Consider the following 16,261-nt stretch of genomic DNA (forward strand, 5'->3'; position numbering starts at 1 on the left):
AAAGGAATCTATATGACACTGCATTGCAATATGTTCAAAGTGCTAAAAGAAAATAAATGACAAGAGAGGACCTTCAAGATGGCAGAGGAGTAAGACATAGAGATGACCTTCCTCCCCACAAATACATCAAAAATACATCTACATGTGGAACAACTCCTACAGAACACCTACTGGCAGAAGACCTCAGACTTCCAAAAGGCAAGAAAATCCCTACGTACCTGCGTAGGGCAAAAGAAATAAGAAAAAACAGAGACAAAAGAATAGGGATGGGACCCACACCTCTCGGAGGGAGCTGTGAAGGAGGAGAAGGTTCCACACACTAGGAAGCCCCTTCGCGGGCGGAGACAGGGTGTGCGCAGGGGGGAAGCTTCGGAGCCGCAGAGGAGAGCACAGCAACAGGGGTGCAGATGGCAAAGCAGAGAGATTCCCGCACAGAGGATTGGGGCCGACCAGCAGTCACCAGCCTGAGAGGCTTGTCTGCTCACCTGCTGGGATGGGTGAGGGCTGGGAGCTGAGGCTCGGGCGTCAGAGGGCAGATCCCAGGGAGAGGACTGGGGTTGGCTGCGTGAACACAGCCTGAAGGGGGCTAATGCACCACAGCTAGCTGGGAGAGAATCTGGGAGAAAGTCTGGAAATGCCTAAGAAGCAAGAGACAATTGTTTCAGGGTGCGCAAGGACTGGGGATTCAGAGCATCCCCTAAACGAGCTTCAGAGACAGGCGTGAGCCGCAGCTTTCAGCGCAGACACCAGAGACAGGCATGAAACGCTAAGGCTGCTGCTGCAGCCACCAAGAAGCCTGTGTGTAAGCACAGGTCACTATCCACACCTCTCCTTCCGGGAGCCTGTGCAGCCCGTCACTGCCAGCGTCCGGGGACAATTTCCCTGGGAGAACACACACCACGCCTCAGGCTGTTGCAATGTCAGGCCAGCCTCTGTAGCTGCAGCCTCACCCTGCATTCTGTACCCCTCCCTCCCCACAGCCTGAGTGAGACAGAGCCTCCTAGTCAGCTGCTCCTTTAACCCCCTCCTGTCTGGGTGAAGAGAAGACGTCAGAGGGCAACCTACATGCAGGGGCAGGGCCAAATCCAAAGCTGAACCCCAGGAGCTGTGCAAACAAAGAAGAGAAAGGAAAATTTTCTCCGTGCAGCCTCAGGAGCAGCGGATTAAATCTCCACAATCAACTTGATGTACCTGCACCTGTGAAATAACTGAATAGACAACAAATCCTCCCAACATTGAGGTGGTGGACTTTGGGAGCAACTGTGGACTTGAGGTTTGCTATATGTGACTGACTAGTTTCTGATATATAAGTTTATATCAGTTTAAATTTTAGATCTTTTTATCATTGTTGGATTTGTTTATTGGTTTGGTTGCTCTCTTCTTTTTTTATTACCTTTAAAATTTTTTATTCTAATATTTTAAATTTTTTTATTTTATTTATTCATTTATTTATTTTCTTCTCCCTTTCTTCTGAGCTGTGTGGCTGACAGGGTCTTGGTGCTCTGGCCGGGTGTCAGGTCTGAGCTTCTGAGGTGGGAGAGCTGAGTTCAGAACATTGGACCACCAGAGCCCTCCTGGCTCCATGTAATATTGATCCGCAAGAGCTCTCCCAGAAATCTCCGTCACAACACTAAGATGCAGCTCCACTCAACAACCAGCAAGATACAGTGCTGGAGAACCCACAGCAAACAACTTGCAAGACAGGAAGACAAACCACCCATTTGCAGAGAGGCTGTGTAAAATCATACTAGGGGCACAGACACTCCAAAAGAGACCACAGGAGGCAGTCCTGCACACGAGAAAGACTAGATCCAGCCTCATCCACCAGAACACAGGCACCAGTCCCCTCCAAGAGGAAACCCACACAACCCACTGAACCAACCTTACCCACTGGGGGCAGACACCAAAAACAACGGGAATTACTAACATGCAGCCTGTGAAAAGGAGACCCCAAACACAGCAAGTCAAGCAAAATGAGAAGACAGAGAAATACACAGCAGATGAAGGAGCAAGGTAAAAACCCAACAAACCAAACAAATGAAGAGGAAATAGGCAGTCTACCTGAAAAACAATTCAGAGTAGTGATAGTAAAGATTATCCAAAATCCTGGAAATAGAATGGAGAAAATAAAAGAAACGTTTAACAAGGATCTAGAAGAACTAAAGAGCAAAGAAACAATGATGAACAACACAATAAATGAAATTAAAAATTCTCTAGATGGAATCAGTAGCAGAATAACTGAGGCAGAAGAACGCATAACTGACCTGGAAGATAAAATAGTGGAAATAACTACCACAGAGTAAAATAAAGAAAAAAGAATGAAAATAATTGAGGACAGTCTCACAGACTTCTGGGACAACATTAAACGCACCAACATTCAAATTATAGGGGTCCCAGAAGAAGAAAGGAAAAGAAAGAGACTGAGGAAATATTTGAAGAAATTATACTTGAACACTTCCCTAATATGGGAAAGGAAATAGCCAATCAAGTCCAGAAAGGGCAGAGAGTCCCATACAGGATAAATCCAAGGAGAAACATGCCAAGACACATATTAATCAAACTATCAAAAATTAAATACAAAGAAAAAATATTAAAATCAGCAAGGGAAAAGCAACAAATACCATACAAGGGAATCTCCATACGATTAACAGCTGATCTTTCTGCAGACACTCTGCAAGCCAGAAGGGAGTGGTGGGACATATTTAAAGTGGTGAAGGGGAAAAACCTACAACCAAGATTACTCTACCCAGCAAGGATCTCATTCAGATTTGATGGAGCAATTAAAACCTTTACAGACAAGCAAAAGCTAAGAGAATTCAGCACCACCAAACCAGCTTAACAACAAATGCTAAAGGAACTTCTCTAGGCAGGAAGCGCAAGAGAAGGAAAAGACCTACAATAACAAACCCAAAACAATTAAGAAAATGGTAATAGGGACATACATATCGATAATTAACTTAAATGTAAATGGATTAAATGCTCCAACTAAAAGACATAGACTGGCTGAATGGATACAAAAACAAGACCTTTATGTATGCTGTCTACAAGAGACCAACTTCAGACATAGGGACACATACAGACCGAAAGTGAGGGGATGGAAAAACATACTCCATGCAACTGGAAATCAAAAGAAAGCTGGAGAAGCAATTCTCATAGCAGACAAAATAGACTTTGAAATAAAGACAATTACAAGAGACAGAGAAGGACACTACATAATGATCAAGGGATCAATCGAAGAAGAAGATATAAAAATTGTAAATCTTTATGCACCCAACATAGGAGCACCTCAATACATAAGGCAAATGCTAACAGCCATAAAAGGGAAAATCGACAGTAACACAATCATAGCAGGGGACTTTAACACTCCACTTTCACCAATGGACAGATCAACCAAAATGAAAATGAATAAGGAAACACAAGCTTTAAATGACACATTAAACAAGATGGACTTAATTGATATTTATAGGACATTCCATCCAAAAAGAACAGAATACACTTTCTTCTCAAGTTCTCATGGAACATTCTCCAGGACAGATCATATCTTGAGTCACAAATCTAGCCTTGGTAAATTTAATAAAACTAAAAACGTATCAAGTGTCTTTTCTGACCACAACGCTATGAGACTAGATATCAATTTCAGGAAAAAAAATCTGTAAAAAATACAAATACATGGAGGGTAAACAATACACTACTAAATAACCAAGAGATCACTGAAGAAATCAAAGAGGAAATCAAAAAATACCTAGAAACAAATGACAATGAAAACGCGATGGCCCAAAACCTATGGGATGCAGCAAAAGCAGTTCTAAGAGTGAAGTTTATAGCAATACAATCCTGCCTCAAGAAACAAGAAAAATCTCAAATAAACAACTATTCTTACACCTAAAGCAATTAGAGAAAGAAGAACAACAACAATAAAAAAAAAACATAGTTAGCTGAAGGAAAGAAATCATAAAGTTCAGATCAGAAATAAATGAAAAAGATGAAGGAAATGATAGCAAAGATCAATAAACCTAAAAGCTGGTACTTTGAGAAGGTAAACAAAATTGATAAGCCATTAGCCGGACTCATCAAGAAACAAAGGGAGGGGCTTCCCTGGTGGCGCATTGGTTAAGAATCCGCCTGCCAATGCAGGGGACACGGGCTCGATCCTTAGTCCGGGAGGTTCCCACATGCCACAGAGCAGCTAAGCCTATGTGCCACAACTACTGAAGCCTGAACGCCTAGAGCCCATGCTCCGCCAGAAGAGAAGCCACCACAGTGAGAAGCCCACGTGCAGCAATGAAAACAAATGCAGCCAAAAATAAATAAATAAATAGATTTTTTTAAAAAAAAGAAACAAAGGGAGAAGACTCAGATCAACAGAATGATAAATGCAAAAGGAGAACATCACACTGCAGAAATACAAAGGATCATGAGAGATTACCATAAGTGACTATATGCCAATAAAATGGACAATGTGGAAGAAATGGACAAATTCTTAGAAAAGTACAACCTTCCAAGACTGAACCAGGAAGAAATAGAAAATATAAAGAGACCCATTACAGCACTGAAATTGAAGTTGTGATTAAAAATCTTCCAACAAACAAAAGCCCAGGACCAGATGGCTTCACAGGCAAATTCTATCAAACATTTAGAGAAGAGCTAACACCTATCCTTCTCAAACCTTCCATAATATAGCAGAGGGAGAAACACTCCCAAACTCATTCTAAGAGGCCACCAACACCCTGATACCAAAACCAGACAAAGATGTCACAAAGAAAGAAAACTACAGGCCAATATCACTGATGAACATAGATGAAAAAATCCTCAACAAAATACTAGCAGACAGAATCCAGCAGCAAATAAAAAGGATCATACATCAGGTTCAAGTGGGTTTATCCCAGGAATGCAAGGATTCTTCAATATATCCAAATCAATAAATGTGATGCACTATATTAATGAACTGCAGGATGAAAACCATATGATAATCTCAATAGATGCAGAAAAAGCTTTTGACAAAATTCAACACTCATTTATGATAAAAACCCTCCAGAAAGTAGGCATAGAGGGAACTTTCCTCAACATAATAAAGGCATATATGACAAACCCACAGCCAACATTGTTCTCAATGGTGAAAAACTGAAACCATTTCCACTAAGATCAGGAACAAGACAAGGTTGTCCACTCTCACCACTATTATTCAACATAGTTTTGGAAGTTTTAGCCACAGCAATCAGAGACAAAAAAGAAATAAAAGGAACCCAAATCAGAAAAGAAGAAATAAAACTGTCACTGTTTGCAGATGACATGATACTATACATAGAGAATCCTAAAGATGCTACCAGAAAACTACTAGAACTAATCAATGAATTTGGTAAAGTAGCAGGATACAAAATTAATGCACAGAAATCTCTTGCATTCCTATACACTAATGATGAAAAATCTGAAAGAGAAATTATGGAAACACTCCCATTTACCATTGCAACAAAAAGAATAAAATACCTAGATATAAACCTACCTAAGGAGACAAAAGACCTGTATGCAGAAAATTATAAGACACTGATGAAAGAAATTAAAGATGATACAAACAGATGGAGAGATATACCATATTCTTGGATTGGAAGAATCAACATTGTGAAAATGACTCTACTACCCAAAGCATTCTACAGATTCAATACAATCCCTATCAGACTACCAATGAAATTTTTCACAGAACTAGCACAAAAAAATTCACAGTTTGTATGGAAACACAAAAGATCCTGAATACCCAAAGCAATCTTGAGAAAGAAAAACAGAGCTGGAGGAATCAGGCTCCTGGACTTCCGAGTACACTCCAAATCTACAATAATCAAGACAGTATGGTACTGGCACAAAAAGAGAAATATTGATTAATGGAACAGGATAGAAAGCCCAGAGATAAACCCAGGCATCTATGGTGAACTTATCTTTGATAAAGGAGGGAAAAATATACAATGGAGAAAAGACAGCCTCTTCAATAAGTGGTGCTGGGAAAGCTGGACAGCTACATGTTAAAGCATGAAATTAGAACACTCCCTAACACCATACACAAAAGTAAACTCAAAATGGATTAAAGACCTAAATGTAAGGCCAAACACTATAAAACTCTTGGAGGAAAACATAGGCAGAACACTCTATGACATAAATCACACCAAGATCCTTTTTGATCCACCTCCTAGAGAAATGGAAATTAAAACAAAAACAAACAAATGGGACTTAATTAAACTTAAAAGCTTTTGCACAGCAAAGGAAATCATAAACAAGATGAAAAGACAACCCTCAGAATGGGAGAAAATATTTGCAAACAAAGCAACTGACAAAGGATTAATCTCCAAAATATACAAGCAGCTCATGCAGCTCAATATCAAAAAACAAACAACCCAATCCAAACATGGGCAGCAGACCTAAATAGACATTTCTCCAAAGAAGATATATAGATTGCCAACAAACACATGAAAGGATGCTCAACATCACTAATCAGTAGAGAAATGCAACTCAAAACTACAATGAAGTATCACATCACACCAGTCAGAATGGCCCTCATCAAAAAATCTACAAACAATAAATGCTGGAGAGGGTGTGGAGAAAAGGGAACCCTCTTGCGCTGTTGGTGGGAATGTAAATTGATACAGCCACTATGTTGAATAGTATGGAGGTTCCTTAAAAAACTAAAAATAGAACTGTAATATGACCCAGCAATCCCACTACTGGGCATATACCCTGAGAGAACCATAATGCAAAAAGAGTCATGTACCAAAATGCTCATTGCAGCTCTATTTACAATAGCCAGGACATGGAAGCAACCTAAGTGTCCAACAGATGAATGGATAAAGAAGATGTGGCACATATACAATGGAATATTACTTAGCCATAAAAAGAAACGAAATTGATTTATTTGTAGTGAGGTGGATGGACCTAGAGTCTGTCATACAGAGTGAAGTAAGTCAGAAAGAGAAAAACAAACAACGTACGCTAACACATATATATGGAATCTAAAAAAAAAGAAAATGGTTATGAAGAACCTAGGGGCAGGATGGGAATAAAGACGCAGACCTACTAGAGAATGGACTTGAGGACACAGGGAAGGGGAAGGGTAAGCTGGGACAAAGTGAGAGAGTGGCATGGACATATATACACTACCAAACATAAAATAGATAGCTAGTGGGAAGCAGCCACATAGCACAGGGAGATCAGCTCAGTGCTTTGTGACCACCTAGAGGGGTGGGATAGGGAGGGTAAGAGGGAGGGAGATGCAAGAGGGAGGAGATATGGGGATATATGTATATGTATAGCTGATTCACTTTGTTATAAAGCAGAAACTAACACACCATTGTAAAGCAATTATACTCGAATAAAGATGTTTTTAAAAATAATTAATTAATTAATTTTAAAAAAGAAAAAGATATGAAAAAGACTTCTTTACACAAACTATGAAACATTACTGACCAAAAGGAATGAGGACCTAAAGAAACAGAATGTACCGTATGCATACATGAAAAGACTAAAAATTGTTAAGATGTCAATTTCCCCCTACTGCTCTATAATTCATTGCAACCCCAATCAAAATACAAAGGAATTGCCACAGAAGTTGACCTGCTGATTCTGTTCGGTTAAACCGTATGAAATTTTGAAATTTTACTATTTTGATATATAAAGAAGTCAATTTTCATATAGTTTAACCCAACTCAATGTGTTTGGAAATGCAAAAAAGCCAAGGAATGCTCTGACAATTTTGACAGATCAAAAGAACTGTTCTACTGGATTTCAAGACTTATTATGAAACTATAGTATTTAAGGCAGCATAGTATTGGTGCAAAGATAGATTTTTTTTAAGACCCGCAAAATAGAAAATGAGACTGAGAAATAGATCCACCCATACATGGATCTTCATTTCCTACAAAGCTAACACTGCAAAGCGATGGTAAAGGCACAGGGTTGTTATTAAAGGTTGCTTGGAAAATTGAACATGCATGCAGAAAAAGTGGAATTTGTTTCCCTACTTCACATCATATACAAAAATTGATTCTAGGTGCACTGTAAATCTAACTTTAAAAGCAAAACAATAAACCTTCTAGAAGATCAGACAGGACAATTCTACATGACACAAAAGTAGGAAAAACTTACTTATAGTACAAAAAAAGCACTAACCTTAAAGAAAAACGTTACTAAATCAGACTATGTTTCATTTTAAAACTTTGTTTACCAAAAGACAATTATTTAAGGAGTGCAGTGACAATCTGGAGGAGGAAAAAAATGTGCTATAAATATAACCAACAAAGGGCCCATATCAAGAATATGTAATAGTTCATACAAATCAATAAGAAAAAAGACCAACAACCCAAAAGTCATCAATGACAAAAAAGAAAATCCAAATGGTTAAGAAAATTTTGAAAATGAATAATCATGTTGGTAATGAAGAAAATGAAAATTCAAACTAAATGAGATAATACTACACACCCACTAGGATGGCTACAACTTGAAAGTTATAATAGTACGCAGTACTGGTGTGGAGCCTGCATATACTGCTGGTAGTACAACCAGTTTGTAAAATTAGTTTGGCCCTACAGCTGAACAATTGCATACCCTATGTACCATATGTTCTACTCCTACTTGTGCATCCAACATAAATGAGTATATGTGTGTCATGTACAAGAAAGTTGAAGGAAACAGTATTTGTGATCATCAAAAATTAGAAACACTCAACTGTCCATCAACAGCAGGATGGATAAGTAAACTGCAATATATTCATGTAACTGAATACTATACAAAAATTAAAAGGAGAAAACTACAGCCACATGCAATAGTATATAATATTCAATGAAATAAGTTAGAATTGAAAGAAAACTACCTTATGATTCTCTTTATATAAAGTTCAAAAAAAACAGGCAAAACTAAACCAAGAATGTTTAGGGACACATACTTATGTGTTGAAACTATAAAGAAATACAAGTCAGGACAGTGGTTACCTTCTCAGGAAGGCAAAGGCACAAGAGGGTGCTAGTAAAGTTGTTTCTTGACCTGATAATGGTTACACGAGCATTTACATTGTGATAAGTCATTAAGCTGTATGTTTGTACTTTGTATACTTTTTTTGGATGCTTGCTGTATTTTTCTATAAAAATGTTAATGTTAAACAAAAACTGTGAGTGAAGAGATGAATAGGTATGGCTACATACACATTTTAAGCCTCTTCAAAACAAAACTTAGATGAAAAGAAAAGCAACAAAATGGAAACTGTATTATGCACAATAAGGTTGGAAGAGCAAAGTTTAATATCCCAGTTACAATAAGATAGCACAGAAATCTATATGAACAGTTCTCTGTACTGAATGAATACAAAGTATATGAAAAGAAATCCAAAGAAACAAAATATAGGTCAATACTTCAAAAACTGATAATGTAACTAGTATTCAGGAAATGCAAATGAAACAATTCTAAATTATCATTTCATGCCATTTAAGTTAAACTACCCACTACTCTTAGGGTATAGGTAAAGATTTTCCTTCACTAGTAGCACTAAATATCGATTCACTACTTTTAAAGGGCTGTCTGATGTATTTCAAGAAATTTTCTTTCCTGAGAATGTATTTCAAAAAAAAACATTCAAAAACCATATCTAAAATAATTCTCACCTTGCTTGAGAATTTTGGGGATCTATATTTAACAAGGTTGTAAAATCCTCTTCAGCTGCAATCCAGTTTTCATTTTCATAGTAGAACATCCCACGTTTAAATAATGCATCTGTTCTTCTGGGATCATAAAAGATACACTACACGGGGGTGTGGAGGGGAGGCACAAAAACATATCACATAATGAAAAAAAAAAAACAAGAGAAGTATATAATCCTATAGCAAATTAAATGGACTAAAACCATGTTTTTAACTTCAGATTACATAAAAACAAACTACTTTAAGATGCCAGAACTTTCAGATTTGCATTTGAAGACCATGCCTTTAGGAAGTCCATTTGTCATCAAATTCTAGAAAGTGGAGGTTTTATTAAAAAAAAACAAAAACAAAACCCAGCACATACAAGAAGCCAAGGTTTCTGCCCACTAAAATTTTTATTAATAAAACCTCATAAGTAATTGTTCAGCTAGAGTAGGGTTATATTGGATCTATCATAGCATTTTATTCCAATTAAAGACAATATATATTAGATCACATCAAGGCCGATTCAATGAAATTAAATATGGATTAATTTAGTTCCTAAAATGGTGAAAAGAAATGAATTGGTATTGGCATGGTTCATTCATTTCACATTGACATACAAGGCAACAGAGTAACGAGACTAAATCATTGTAAACTCAGTTGTGAAGTTCCTTGCCTATTGATAGTGGGGAGAAAAATGAACCACAAAGATTATGAAGTATTTTTAAAACAGGGAAAAAAGAAACTCTAAAGATTCTGAAGTTTGTTTGACCTCAAGTTGCTGCATTAGTCAATCTTTAAACTATTGGTGCTACTAGATAAAGGAAATGATCAGAAAAGATATTTTAATAATTTTAATATCTTCAAAAGAGATTTGTGGTCACTTCTAGACAAGAAGTTACCAAAACTTATAATATTCTCTTGAAGCAAAAGTCAAGTATGTGGCTAACCATCATAGATTAAGAAACAGGGCAGTTGGGAACATGAAAAGCTAAATTATTTCAATAACATCTAAATTCTCAATTGTACTAAGAACTAATAATTTAAAGTCAGGAGTTCATGGTTACAATTCTGCCGCAATCAGTGGAATATCTGCCTGATTCTAGCCTCAAAATACAGTTCAGCTAAAATTCACTTCCTCAAGGGAATTCTCTGATATCCCCCAACCAAACATAAATTGCCTCCCATAATCTTTATTTCCATCATAGCATTCATCACAATTTGTAATTATATATTAGTGTATATATTTATTTCTTTAATATCTGTCCTTTAAATTATAGGCTCCATGTAAGCATGAAACATGTCTGTTTTATTCACCAAGATTTATCCACTACATTACACTACACAGTGCCTTAGCCAATAAATATTTGTGAGTAAATGAATGAATGAATGAATGAGCCAGTGAGCACAGCTTTCTTTTAAAGCAGATAGGTTTGCTGCAGAAGAGAATCAGCTACGTCTCAAGAGTTAAGAAGCAGAAAATGATTTTCTCCATTGTTTGAAAGAAAGAAGCAATCTTCAAAGGTTTCTTTATTCACTGCTTCATAGTCCAAGAGAAGAGAGCTGGAAAAGTCAAGTCCCCCTCAAAGTTGCCTCTTGCCTCAATGCTCCCACACCTGAATCAGATGTAAATCCATCCATTCAAAAAAATCATTGACATACTGTTAATATCAATCCCAGTAACGAATGTTCTAGGGCCTAATCTAAAATAAACTAATTTTGATTATATAACATATGAAAGAATTTCAACAATTTGCTGTAATATTAGGATGAGAATATCATGCTCTAAAATATATAAATGGCAGAATTATATGTGATACAGCTTACTTTAGTAAAGTCATCAATGGCCAGTACTTTGTTTTCTATTTCGTACATCTCACCCCTCCTGAAATATATATCAGCATCCATGGGCTTGCACTTAATTGCTTGAGTATAATTTACAATTGCCAAAGTACTGTCTTTCTTTCCTCTGAAAATTTCTGCCCTTGAAATATATGCCTCTAAAGAAAATTAAAAAGGTAAAATTTAGTGTTACAGTCCTAAATTTTTAAAGACGAATCCTTCACCCTCCAAAAATGTAGTCTTAGAATAATGTATCTCTATTATACTTTCTTTGCCATTTAACTTAAGATTTGTTTTTTATTTCAACAATGCAAAATTTGTTCTCAAAGCCTGGATAAATGTTTATGGTTAAAAGTGTTTTCAATTTCAATACGAAATAACAAAAATTAACTTTTCTTTTTTGTATATCTGAAATGTTTCATAATCCTTTAACGTTCATAGTAAAAAGTTATATTTTGATTGTACAAAATCTTATGGACTTTTAGCAGAGATCAGCATAGATTTAAAAAAAACACTTATTAAGCTCATGTTATATTCTAGGGGTATGTTGTGGGTGCTGGAGATACAAAGATGAATATGACATTTTCTCATTCCCCAAAAGTTCCATGTCTAGTCATTCAAGTTGGTTAGAGAATGGTACGTAAACACAAACGTAAATGTGAAGTCTTAAGAACGTTACAACTCTAATTCAGACTAAATTTGTAAATCATTTCTATAATTAAAAATTGTAAGTTCATATTCTTCTTACGGGATGAGCAGTAAGGAACCAATTTATTGTAATGTATACCAAGGACATTAACATTTCAAACCATGATAAGTATTTTTAAAACAATAGGATCACAAACAGTCCTAAATATATGCTATTGAGAGTAAATTTAACTTGGGAAGTCACAACGATTTGTGGAGATGTATATGTCTTGAATTATGTATCTTTATACCACTAAATGACCAAAGCTTAGGTAAAGATGTAAGTAATATAACTGCACAGACAACCCACCTGCATTATTTTTATTATATTTATTTATATAATTCAAGTCATCCAAAGCTTCATTAATTCTGCCTTGGAAAAGATAAATGAAATGTCGGTGCCAATAGGCATTGAGAAACAATGGCTCCAAGAGTATAGCCTAGAAAATAAATGTATAAATTCAATTTAAATTGATTTAGGGGAAGATATCCCATCAAGTAAATTTTCAAACATTATTGATCCCAATGGCTTTGTATGTGTATAGTATAAAATGATGCCTCCCAATCTGACAGACAAAATCAAGTGTTTTTAATGTTAATTATTTGAAAATGCCAATAATCATAATTTCACAATCCCACGTGTATAATACAAATATTCATTGTTCAAAATTCTAGTAAAAGTTAATATATAGTTATAAGCAAGGATAAATTGTTAATATTATTATTTTGATTAAATAAAAACTCACTTCCTGTAGATCATTCATGGCACTCTGGAGCTTTCCCAGTTTCCTATAAAGAGCTCCACGCCTACAATATAAAAATGCAGGATATTTCTTCTTACTATTTATTTCTTCAGTCAAGATCTCCACTTCGGATTCATAATGTCTAATGACCGCTGGAGGAAGACGAGACTCCAAAGAATCACTCAATTCTATTTCTGGTGTTTTTTTCACTCTTTCAGACGAGTCTTCATGAACAGATATTTTAACAACTTTCTCTCTTGGGGTTGTCTTCTTTTGTTTAGGCTTAGAGAACATGTCAAGAGCCCATGTTTGAGGACCACTATTTTCTGGAATTCTTCCTTTACTCTGGGCAAATTTGTCAAAATTTAAACACAAAGGTACACTGGGACACCGTAATAGACGTTCATATAGTGGAACTTTGAGCAAAAATTTCTTCTGTCCAGGAAGGATTCCGTGAGACTCTGATCTAGTATTCAAAAGAGTGATTTTTAAATTACAGAAATATAATTTTTATAATGAATAAGTCAACTCAGCCACAGACAAAATTACTATTTCTCTGTCATCAAAATAAAATTACATGGTACTTTTATGCAAACCAAGTCCTCCTGTTCATTCATTGAGATCATATGAAGAATCTCTGTGAGTTTATAAAAGCAGAAGACTGTTATTAAAGATGCAGCCTTTGTAGAGAACTAAAATAAAGGGTCAGTGCTCCCTTCAGGCTTAATTTACACCCCTACCACCAACCGGAGGAAATACAATGGAGAATTGAGGAGTTAAAACTTGATGTGAGAAAAGAAATGACATCTAAATGGTTCGCAAGGACATGAACTTGAGGAAGAAGGAAAGATTTGCCTCCACAACAGGCTAACAAAAAAACATCCCAGACTTCATCCCACACTTAGTAGGCTATCAAATTAGATGACATGTAATAAGCTTTCAAATGGTATGTTTCTTCTAGGATTATCCTCCTCAAACTCTCCATTTCCCACATAGTTTTCATTCAGTAGCATTTATGCATGCCGGTGCAGTACTAGGGAAGAAAAAAAAAATCACACCCCATCATTTCATTAATATTTACCGAGTGTGTACTATGAGAAAGACCCGTGCTAAAAGTAGGAGAATAAGAGTGAGAAAAATCAGTACCCTTTCCTTTCCTTACTCTGTGACACTCCCCACTCTTCTCTACACTCTAGTGCAAGCCACCATCATCTCTTCTGTCTAGAGTACAATAACTTCTTAGTTCCCTGCTTCTCCTCTTGGTCTCATCCATTCTCCACATGGCAGCTAGCATGTTTTTTTTTTTAAACAAATGTAAATCAGATCATGTCACTCCCTCCAAGAGTTTTCTCTAGTACCGAGAATACAAATCAAATTTTTCACCATAGTCTACAAGACTCTACATGATAAGACCCCAGCAAATGTCTCTAATAACACTACTTTCTCGCCTCCCACTGTTCCAGGCACAGAGCAAGCCTCAAGGGTATTGCATTTTCCAGTCCTTCTGAGTGGCTGACTCCTTCTCAATTACTATTTCTGGTCAAATGCCACCTTAGAAAGACCATCTGTGCCAAATAGGTTTTGTTTCTACCTGCACATTTATCTCTATCCTTCTCTACCTTGCTCTTTGCCCTGGAGTACTAGTCCGTACAGACTACAGACATAGGATCCCTTAATATCTTCTCAGCAAATATGTCCAATTAGGAGCCCTGAAAAGGGAAAGAGTGAAGTCAAAGTATTTATTCCTCTGGTCCCCTCCTGAAGGGTTGCCTCACACTGGCCATGATCTTTGTCCAAAGTTCACTACTTATTTCAAGGAAATCCTTTCCTTACAATTTCTTTCTTCCAGGTTCTAGTAATCACTCCCTCTTTTTGTCCTCTCATACTTAGGGGTAGAGATTGGCTCTATTATTTCTAGTCCCAGGATACTACTCTATCATTTGTGGTTTCCCTATGCCCTGACATCTTTGTAAATTGCCCTTGTTATACCCCCCTAGAATTATTCTAAATTGAGAATGCTGTTTACTCCTGGGACCCTGACTGATAAATTAATTGGTACCAGAGATGGGCCCAGGAAATACACACACAAAAGGATCCTTCAATGACTGAATTAGAAAATTAAGGCCCAAACCATAATACATTTCTTAAACTATAACAATTGTTGATTAAACAGACCTTTTAAGAATTTTTGGAGGCTTGGATAACTCATCATACACAAGTGTAAGTTTACTGAGTCTTAATCCTTTCTTCAGTTTCATCTTCTTTTTCTTGGGATAAACAACGTTAGTAATGCCAGCTTGTCTAGATGCTTCAATGAGAGAGGGAGACAGGCCTCTCGAACTGTATCTGCCCTGCATGTTGTCTAAAATAGTATCTGTATTGTCTTTCACAGGGACGGGTTCCTCAGTTTCATTTTGCTCAGCCATCCAGTGCTCCAACTCCATTGTTTTCTGAAACGTCACCTCTTTCATATTGCTTTGCATGTCATCCTTAATCTCTAATGGAGTTATGGGCTCCTTCTTCAACTCAACTGCAGATTTTACTCTCTTATTTATAAGGAGACAAAGAAACAGAAAAAATCAATTTAGGTGCTGTACATTTAAAATTAATTCAGTTACAATTGCTATTAATGTAATATGGTCACTATTGAAAAATTTAAAATCATCTGTTCTTGATGTTTTTCAAAAGTGAGCTTATAAGTTAACAGTGGGTTAGTTAAAGCAAAGTGCAATAATTTGGTCACATGACATTGCATTAGCTACATAAAAGTAACACTATAAAGTAGATATGAATTAATTGTGATTTTATATATTCTTAATTAAAAATGAATGCTCTTTACATATCCAAATAAAATGCGTGCTCTACTTTTAGTTTAATGCAAAAACAAGTGGTAGAATGGGCAAAAATTATTAAAATGCCTTACCTTATAAAATCAATTTGTGGGACTTCCCTGGTGGCACAATGGTTAAGAATCCGCCTGCCAATGCAGGGGACATGGCTTAGAGCCCTGGTCCGGGAAGATCCCACATGCTGCGGCGCAACTAAGCCCGTGCGCCACAACTACTGAGCCTGTGCTCTAGAGCCCACGAGCCACAACTACTGAGCCCATGTGCCACAACTACTGAAGCCTGTGTGCCTAGAGCCCGTGCTCCACAACAAGAGAAGCCACCGCAATAAGAAGCCCGTGCACCACAACGAAGAGTAGCCCCCGCTCACTGCAACTAGAGAAAGCCTGCACACAGCAATGAAGACCCAATGCAGCCAAAAATAAATAAATAAATAAAATCAATTTGTAAATCTATTTTCAAAAGCACCTTAACAATATTGAATTTCTATACA

The 16,261-nt window shown here is 36.7% G+C and overlaps 1 protein-coding gene across 1 annotated transcript in view; it reads right to left on the minus strand.

The window, feature by feature from the left end:
• The window catches only part of LOC309960347 (uncharacterized protein), a gene marked incomplete at its 5' end in the record, with an annotated part of 83,512 nt that overhangs the window by 8,110 nt on the left and 59,141 nt on the right, over positions 1–16,261 (minus strand). Inside the window, 5 exons of the mRNA XM_082837057.1 lie at positions 9,633–9,769; positions 11,478–11,650; positions 12,490–12,619; positions 12,926–13,388; positions 15,098–15,468. Of these exons, the coding sequence (XP_082693183.1) occupies positions 9,633–9,769; positions 11,478–11,650; positions 12,490–12,619; positions 12,926–13,388; positions 15,098–15,468 (1,274 nt within the window). The remainder of the gene's footprint in view (positions 1–9,632; positions 9,770–11,477; positions 11,651–12,489; positions 12,620–12,925; positions 13,389–15,097; positions 15,469–16,261) is intronic.

The sequence above is a fragment of the Leucopleurus acutus genome (assembly GCF_964270905.1).
Source record: "Leucopleurus acutus genome assembly, chromosome: 1".
NCBI lineage: Eukaryota > Metazoa > Chordata > Mammalia > Artiodactyla > Delphinidae > Leucopleurus > Leucopleurus acutus.